This window comes from Coffea eugenioides, chromosome 2 (genome assembly GCF_003713205.1).
Source record: "Coffea eugenioides isolate CCC68of chromosome 2, Ceug_1.0, whole genome shotgun sequence".
Lineage (NCBI taxonomy): Eukaryota > Viridiplantae > Streptophyta > Magnoliopsida > Gentianales > Rubiaceae > Coffea > Coffea eugenioides.
This window is the reverse complement of record NC_040036.1, coordinates 51,699,604-51,709,459: the sequence shown is the minus strand read 5'-3', so window position 1 is coordinate 51,709,459 and position 9,856 is coordinate 51,699,604. Positions and strand designations below refer to the sequence as shown.

The 9,856-nt window shown below is 41.4% G+C and overlaps 1 protein-coding gene across 1 annotated transcript; it reads left to right on the top strand.

The window, feature by feature from the left end:
• The first annotated feature begins 1,928 nt into the window (after positions 1-1,928).
• On the top strand, positions 1,929-9,370 carry LOC113759863. Its single transcript, XM_027302441.1, has 2 exons — positions 1,929-3,233; positions 9,308-9,370. Exons 1-2 carry the CDS (start codon positions 1,929-1,931, stop codon positions 9,368-9,370), a joined length of 1,368 nt encoding a protein of 455 aa, XP_027158242.1.
• Positions 9,371-9,856: the final 486 nt, after the last annotated feature.

Here is a 9,856-nt window from a genome sequence, read left to right as displayed (position 1 = left end):
ATTAAATTTGAATTACTGTGTTATTTATTATTCTATGGATGTAAGTTATTTTCTCGAGTTTTGAGTGAGTGAGTCCTGACGAGAGTTGGGCAGGCGACTCGCTAAACCCTAGAGTACGCCTTAGGAGGAGGTGGGATCGTCACAGGTGGTATCAGAGCTTAGGTTTGAATTGATCTGGGTAGATTGAGTGCGTTATACTTAATATTCCTTGGTGATAGCTTGGTTATGATAGATTAGGGTTTTACACTTGAGAATAGACCTTTAGCCTCGATTTATATGTTTCACTTGTTTACTTTTGTAATGTTCATTGTAATGTAGGTGATGAATGGTAAAAATGCCACTGAGGGTGCCAGGCCATCTCAGCCCGTATCAACCGACCAGGTACACCTTGAGGGGCCCATATATCGTGTACTTACCTATCAGGAGAGTCCCGGTAGGCCTGTGTGTCGGTGATCTCCGGCACGTAAGATCCGACGTTGCGATTGTTGGAAGACTTACTCCTACCCCGATCGGATAGTACTTGCAGTTGATGATGAGAGGAGACGATTGAGTAGCGCTAATCGTAGGTGTCAGACGGAAATCGAGCGCCTGCAGGCAGTCGTCCGAGTACAGGGAGCCAGGATCCGAGAGCTTGAGACTTCGGTTCTGGAGGAGCAGGAACGGACTGATGCCTTTAGACAGCAGGCTCAGGCGGCTATTAGTCGCCTTGTTCGGGTAGTTGGAGACGTCAGAGACCGGACCGACCGTATCTTGGCTGAGTGTGGGGCCCTAGTGGAGGATGTGGCTCAGGACTTGGTCAAGGAGGGTCAAGTGCTTGCGGTTCCTGGTGATCCCGAGAAGACTCCTGAGGAGAAGCCGGAGGAGCATCCCGAGGAGGAGCCGGAGGAGCATCCCGAGGAGGAACCGGTGGCACCTGCAGAGTCGGTTGGGTCGGCATCTAGCTAGACCTCTAGTTTAGGGCTTGAGGGATTTTTGTAAGGTAGTGAGGGGCATAGTGGGATGACACGTCCCCTTTTGTTTTTGAATGTGACGTGTTACGGTGGATGTAAATAGGGTTTGTTTTGTTCTATGTCCCTTAGATAGTATAAACCTTTAACTTGGCTAGGTTGGCATGTATAGTACTTTCTAACCTGTTATGTGACTTGTTTTGCTATGTATATAAAGGAAATGTTTATTTTGAATGTGTTTTATTACCTTTGTTTTATGATTTGGAAACGTTTTATTTGAGCCATACCTTATTTTGTTTATATTTATATAGTTGGTTAGTCAAGAATCATGAAAGGTAGAAAAAACTAGGATCAGGGAGCTACTCGAGGGCGTGGCTCTAATCGTGGGCGTTGGGTAGATAGGCACAGAAACCAGTACAAGAACCACGAGGGGAAAGAAGTGAAACAACTGAGCCGCAACCTGGACCTCGAGCGGAAGGGGGGGATCAGGTGGCAACTACAATTCAATAGATGACCAATATCCTTGCCCGATTGGTAAAGCAACAGGGTCAAACCCCTGTGAATCAACATAGGGATCCAGAAATGGGGCAAGATAGGGCTCTAGAGAAATTTCAAAAGTTTTCTCCTTCTAAGTTCTTGGGAGGACCGGACCCTGAAGGAGCGGAGAGATGGTTAGAAACCATGATCAATATATTCGCCGCTTTAAACTATGCGGAGGATAGACAAGTGCAATTTGTTGTCTTTCAGTTTGAGGGTCCAGCCAGGATTTGGTGGAATGTAGTTAGAGCTAAGTGGGAGAGAGGGGGAACTGTATGGACCTGGTTGAATTTCGTGCGGGAGTTTAACGAAAAATACCTCCCACCTATCGTCCAGGAGAAAAGAGAGGACGATTTTATTAAATTCCGTCAGGGGACTTTAAGTGTAGCTGAGTATGAGACTCAGTTTACGAAATTATCCAAATTTGCTCCCGAGTTGATAGCTATGAAGCAAAGGAGGATAAGGAGGTTTGTGCAGGGCCTCAATGTAGAGATACAGGAGGCTTTGGCGACGGCCCAAATCAACACTTTTACGGAGGTTTTGGAAAAGGTTCAGAGAATAGAAATCGTCAGGGCACAAGTAAGGAATTTTCATGCCAAACGGAGAGATGCATCTGGTGGAAGTCAAGGGTCAGCACAGAGTGATCGAAACATACCACCCTCTAAAATCGATCGTGGAGCTGGAGGTGAAAGGTTTACGGGTATATCCAGGGGAGGTACTCCGAGGGGACCCCAAAATGGAAGAGGACAGGGAAGAGGTGGTCCACAGGGAGGTCAGACCTCCGCTTCCCGAGCATCGTGTGGATATTGTGGGAAGTCGAACCATACCGAGAATAACTGTTGGAGAAAAGGTCGGAAGTGTTTAAGGTGTGGGAGTACGGAGCACCAGATTGCTAATTGCCCACTAATCAGTGATGCTCAGTCGGCTAGCCAATCAAACCCGAAACCGACCAATGTAGGAGGGACCAGATTAAGGGTGCCAGTCAGAGTGTACTCATTGGACCAGCAATCGGTACCTGAAAAGACGGAGGTAGTGGAAGGTACGATTCCTGTTTTTCATCGTTTAACCAAAATTTTGATAGACCCTGGTGCAACCCATTCGTTTGTTAGCCCCACATTTATGCTTGGAATTGATGTGAAAGCTAAAAGGCTACCATACGACTTAGAAGTAAGAACACCTACTGGTAATCAAACTTTACTTGCGAATGAGGTGTATAAAAACTGCGATATATGGATCGGTGAGCGAAAATTAGTAGTTGACCTCATAAGTCTAGCCATTAAGGGGTACGATATTATTCTAGGCATGGATTGGCTAACTTATTATCATGCCCGAATAGATTGTCGTGTGAAAGTGATTGAGTTTTGCATACCGAGTGAGGCAACTCTAAAACTAGATGTGAAAGGTATTCTAGCCTCATCTGCTCTTATTTCGGAAATTAGGGCTAGGAAATTGCTTAGTCATGGGGCACGGGGGTATCTAGGATTTCTAGTTAACACCCCAGGAGAAAAGATTAAGTTAGAAAATATGCCAGTGATCAATGAGTATCCAGACGTATTCCCAGAAGAGTTGGCGTCATTGCCACCCGAAAAAGAGATTGAATTTAAGGTTGACTTAGCACCTGGAACTACACCCATTTCAAAAACCTCTTATAGAATGGCACCCAATGAACTTAAGGAGTTAAAATTTCAATTGCAAGACCTGTTAGAACGGGAATTCATACATGAGAGCGAGTCCCCATGGGGTGCTCCAGTGCTATTTGTCAAAAAGAAGGACGGGAGTTTAAGGTTATGCATTGATTATCGAGGATTGAATGCAGTAACCATTAAGAATAAATATCCTTTGCCCCATATCGATGAGTTGTTTGATCAATTACAAGGGGTTGTGGTGTTCTCTAAGTTGGATCTTCGACAATGGTATCATCAATTGAGAATTAAAAAGGAGGATGTGTCAAAAATGGCATTTAACACTCGATATGGGCATTTTGAGTTTGCGGTAATGCCTTTTGGCTTAACCAATGCCCCAGCGGCATTCATGGATCTAATGCATCGAGTGTTTAAACCCTATTTGGATAAGTTTGTGGTGGTGTTTATTGACGATATCATGGTGTATTCGAAGACAAGGGAGGAGCATGAACAACACTTAAGAATAGTATTGCAAACCTTAAGAGAGCACCAATTGTTCGCCAAGTTCAATAAGTGTGAATTTTGGTTAAAGAAAGTGGCGTTCTTAGACCATATAATTTCAAAGGATGGACTTACTGTGGACCCGACTAAAGTGGAAGTTGTAGCTAAATGGAAACGGCCAGAGAATCCTACTGAAGTATGAAGCTTTTTTGGGTCTAGCGGGGTACTATCGCCGATTTATAAAGAATTTCTCGAGAATTGCGGGATCCCTAACTAACTTGACAAAGAAATAAGGAAAGTACATTTGGGATGTTAAGTGTGAGAATAGTTTCCAAGAGCTTAAGAAGCAATTGATCATGACTCCAGTGCTAACTTTGCCCAACGGGCAGGATAGTTATACGGTTTATACCGATGTTTCGAGAGAAGGGTTAGGGTGTGTTTTAATGCAAAACAGGAATTTGATTGCCTACGCATCTCGGAAGTTAAAGTCTCATGAGCAAAACTATCCAACCCATGACTTAGAACTTGCAGCGGTTGTGTTTGCTTTGAAGAAATGGCGACATTATTTATACTGGGTGACATTTGAGGTATACACGGATCATAAAAGTCTTAAATACTTATTTTCTCAGAAAGAGCTAAATCTGAGACAATGTCGATGGGTGGAGTTTTTAGAAGACTATGATTGTACGATTAATTACCATCCAGGAAAGGCCAACGTTGTAGCAGATGCTCTAAGTCGAAAGACTCAATTAGCAAGCTTAATGGTGGGAGAGTGGAGCTTATTGGAGGATGTATGTGAATGGAACTCTCGTCTGGAGCCACGGAAAGTTATTTTTGGAAATGTTGAGGTGAAGTCAACACTGTTGAATCGGATTAAAGAGGGCCAAATGAAAGAACCAACGGTACAGAAGTGGGTGAAAAGAGTGAAGAAGTGGGAATTGCCTGAATTTAACTTAGGTTCCGATGAGATTTTAAGGTTTTGAAATCGCATCGTGGTACCTAAAGATGAAACACTGAAGAAGGAGATTTTGGAGAAATCTCACCGTTCTAGGTATACGGTGCATCCAAGTAGTGGTAAGATGTACCAGAATCTCAAAAGCCTATATTGGTGGAATAATATGAAGGCGAAAATTGTCCAATTTGTACAAAAGTGTCTTACATGTCAACAAGTGAAAGTTGAGAATCAAAAACCATCGGATCTGTTACAACCTTTAGAGATCCCTGAATGGAAGTGGGAGTATATAACGATGAATTTTGTATCAGGGTTGCCACGAACTCACAAAGGTCATGATGCGATCTGGGTGATAGTCGACCGATTAATTAAGACCACACATTTTCTGCCAGTTAATATGAAATATCCTTTGGAGAAACTTGCCAAACTCTATATGGATGAAGTGGTGAGACTACATGGGGTACCAGTGAGTATCGTATCCGATAGAGACCCCAGATTTGTATCTCGATTCTGGCAGAAATTGCAAGAGGTTCTAGGAACTAAGTTGAGCTATAGTACAGCGTATCATCTTCAAACCGATGGACAATCTGAGAGAACCATTCAAACTCTTGAAGATATGCTGAGAGCTTGTATTATAGATTTCCAGGGAGTTGGAACTAATATTTAACCCCGGTTGAGTTCGCGTATAATAATAGTTATCACTCTTTTATTCAAATGGCCCTATATGAAACATTGTATGGCCGAAGGTGTCGATCACCAATCCATTGGAATGAAGTAGGAGAGAGGAAGATTATAGATCCGCCCATAATACCATGGGTTGAGGAAGCCTACAAAAAGGTAAAGGTGATTCGTCAGAGCCTTCAAACAGTCCAAAGCCAACAAAAGAGCTATGCCGATCATCGGAGGAAGGATTTGGAGTTTGAGATAGGAGATAAAGTGTTTCTTAGGGTTACTCCATTGAAAGGAAAAATTAAAGCAGGAAAAGGAAAAAAATTGCAATCGAGATACATATGACTCTTTAATATACTCCAACGGATAGGAACAGTGGCTTATCGACTAGAATTACCAGCTAGTTTGTCTCGGATTCATGATGTGTTTCATATTTTTTTGCTTAAGAAATATCATCCGGATCCGACTCACATTTTGCCACCAGAAGATATTAAACTGGACGAGTCTTCAGCCTACGAGGAACGACCCATTCGAGTACTGGATAGGAAGGTGAAGGACTTGAGAAACAAGCAGATTCTATTAGTGAAGGTTCTATGAAAATACTATGAGGTAGAGGAAGCAACCTAGGAGTTAGAGAAGGACATGCAAGAAAAGTATCCAAACCTGTTTACAGCAAAAGGTATGAATTTCGAGGTCAAAATTCTCTTAAGGGGGAGAGAGTGTGAGGACTTGTAAAATTCCTTATATTTTTATTAAAATTCCCTTTAATTTGAAAATTATTACTTTACAATAGCTTTACTACTCATTCACTACCCCAATAGTTACAAATAATCATAGAACTAAGGGTTTCCCTTTTACTTTCATCATTAAGATAAACTAGAGTTTTACGCCTTTTCGTAGTGTGAGTAATCGGTGCGGAGTGTGTACTCAATTTAGTGATTAAGAGTGAGTTTAGATGATATTAAATGTGTGATTAGAAGTAATAATAATAAGTTAGTGAATGGTAAGAAAAAAAACCCTAGTACGTGCGAGTTAAGGAAAAACGGTGTGAACCGACGGGTACCGTTCACTACCGATTGAACACACCACTTGACCACCACTTTATTAACTTAATCTCATTGTCATTAGTACAAAAATATCAACCCTAATTACCCTAGAAAGACAGCCGAAATTCTTGACCATAAAACAAAAGGAAAAAGAAAAAATTCAAGATGTATTCTTGAGGCGACAGGTGGCGAACATCCCAAGGTTGTTGACCAACCAATTTCTTTCATATTTATCACCAAAAATAACTTCATTTGCTCTTCATTTCTGCTATTCCAGCCGAGCCTTGAGGGAGAAAAACAAGAGAGAAAGACCACTTCATTCCTTCTTGATTCCTAGTTTAGTTGAGAGAAAATCGAAATTCTAAACCGATTAACTTCTAAATTGAGAGTTTAGAAAACTTGGGGTGCTAAAGTTTGGAAAGGAAAGATGAAAGATTCCTCTTGCAAGCATCTTAGAGAGGTACATGGTTGCCTTTCCTTTATCTTTTTCTTTAACTTGATTAAGTTTGGATAACCACTCAGACTTGTGCCAAATGATAGTTATTTAAGTGGTTTGGATGGATGTGGTGGATGTTTTTGAGTTAGGGTTGAGTTGTTCAATTGTATTTCTTGTTGTTTAGATAGCATATGATGTTTATAATCTTGTATAGGAAGTTGAAGTAGTGGTTCAAGCTAGAAATGTGAAAGTTAGACCTTGAATGCACAAAATTCCAGATTTAAGGAGTGAAATTGCCCTGTTCTGACCAGCTTTATTGGTGTATGTTAGAGACCGAATTAGACTTAGGTTAAAATATTAAAGTTGTAGGAAATGATGTAATATAGTTGCTTGTAAATTTTCAGCTCGATCGGAGCACTGTAGCATGTTAAATAACAGAAATACCCCTGACTTCCAAAAGCCTCATTTTTTGGACAGTTTTGTGATTTCACACTTTTGGCTTCGTTTTTCACCTTAATCCGTATCAAATCAGCCTTTGGCCAAAACATAAAACTTTTAGCCCTATATTTCAGCTTCCAACGCATCAAAAAACGCCTCAAACGAAATTGTGTAGCCTGAGTAATTATCATTTGAATTCAGTACTGACAACAGTACTGACAAGCACATTCTGGTTCTGTAATTTGTAATTTCGACCAAGATCAATTATGAACTGGATTGAGTTGACTTCATGAAAGTTGTAACCCTTTGTCTTAGCTTCGAAACGTTGTAAAGTGTACCCCAATCCGATAAATGTAGCTCCAGTTGTGACCAAAATGCTAGAAGGTGTCAAATCTGCTATTTAGCTTTTTGTCTTCAAAACTGATTGCCGATTGTATTATTAGACTTGTGTTGTAAAACCTAATTGAAGGGCTATGTTAGTAACATTACTTGTGTGTGATTGTGGGGCTGAGTTGAAAAAAATAATGAAGCCATAAATGGCTGAAAAATAGGTAAACACTAAGGGCGTGCTGCCCAAATTTGCACCCGAGGGCTAGGTAGTTGTACTCGTGACTTGAGTAAGGGTTTGAAAACGAACCTCACTTGAATCGTTTAGGATATTCAAGTCTTCTTTCATAAAGGTATATAAGTTAGGATTCGGCCGAAACTTGTACCCTTGAAAAACATGAAAGTAACGATTACTCTAAATACATTTTTCTCGTCACTTCGACTCAAACGGAGATTTCAATGGCTAATCACTTTAAAGTTTCACTGTTTTAGGAGCGAGCTTGACTTTACAAAGATTTTCTAAATAAATTTCAATTACGTGATTCTCGTTAAACGAAACATTTAAGTTTCAAACCTTAGTTACTTGTAAAAGCTTTTAAACAATGTTTTATCGCAGATTTGGACTCCAAACACGGAGTAAGACCCGAACGTGACCCGTAAAGGCACTACATCTTTTGGTGAGTGCTTCCAAATATCTCATTGAACTTGACACTTGGGTTTCATACTTGACCAATGTAATTACATGTTATCTGAGTGGATTGATAGGGCAAGAGTGTACTTTATCGCACTTGCCTTAATGTGATTTGTTCTTGTTCATTGATTTCAATTGAATTGATATACACACATTTATCCTGTCTGGAATTTCAAAAACCCTGTGGCTAGTTAATGGAATCGAGCTGGCAAGGACCTGATCGATTAGATAACGAACCCTGGATAGTTAGTGATGTCGAGTGGAGTGTTATCTCTTCGATTAATCGGTATACTCGAGTATTACTACCAGTGTTTATCTTGGAGTTCGGGCCCGGTAAGGGGTTTGGTTGGTGGACGGAAATTGGAGTTAAGTGGTGTACTACTAGACTAGTTACCTTACTTGAAAGTTGACGGAATGTGAACTACGATTGATCAATTTATGGTGGAACTGGTTTACAAAAGCAATTGTATCCTTTTACATGAAATACTGAATGTGGAATGTTTGCTATACAAAGTGTATTGCTCATTTTCTTGACTTGTTATGCTCGCTATTTTACTAATATGATACATTTACTGTTAATTAATGGTCAATTTACTATTTGGAACATCACTGAGTTTTAACTCATTCCGTTAGTTTTGTTTTCCTTACAGGGGTACGAGCGAGGCATGAGACTTGTAAAGACTAGCGTAGTCTAGTAGTTTTGAATTTTGTACTTGTGCTCACGTTAGCACCCGACTAGGGTTGATTGTACTTGAATTGTAAACACTTTAAAGTATTTTGGTGTGTCGAAACCTTGTATCTGTGTTTGAACATCACTGTATATATTAAATTTGAATTATTGTGTTATTTATTATTCTATGGATGTAAGTTATTTTCTCGAGATTTGAGTGAGTGAGTCTTGACGAGAGTTGGGCAGGCAACTCGCTAAATCCTAGGGTACGCCTTAGGGGGAGGTGGGGTCGTCACAGGTGGTATCAGAGCCTAGATTTGAATTGATCTGGGTAGATTGAGTGCGTTATACTTAATATTCCTTGGTGATAGCTTGGTTATGATGGGTTAGGATTTTACACTTGAGAATAGACCTTTAGCCTCGATTTATATGTTTCACTTGTTTAATTTTGCAATGTTCATTGTAATGTAGGTGATGGAGGGTAAAGATACCACTGGGGGTGCCGGGCCATCTCAGCCCGTATCTACCGACTAGGTGTATCTTGAGAGGCCCATATGTCATGTACTTACCTATCAGGAGAGTCCCGGTGGGCCTGTGTATCGGTGGTCTCCGGTATCTAAGATCCGACGTTGCGATTGTTGGAAGACTTACTCCTACCCCGATCGGGTAGTACTTGCAGTTAATGATGAGAGGAGATGATTAGGTAGCGCCAATCATAGGTGTCAGACGGAGATCGAGCACTTGCAGGCAGTCGTTCGAGTACAGGGGGTCAGGATCCGAGGGCTTGAGGTTTCGGTTCTGGAGGAGCAGGAGCGGATTGATGCCTTCAGATAGCAGGCTCAGGCGGCTACTGGTCGTCTTGTTCGGGTAGTTGGAGACGTCAGAGACCGGACCGACCGTATCTTGACTGAGTGCGGGGTCCTAGTGGAGGATGTGGTTCAGGACTTGGCCGAGGAGGGTCAAGTGCCTGCGGTTCCTGGTGATCCCGAGGAGGCTCCTGAGGGGGATCCCGAGGAGAGC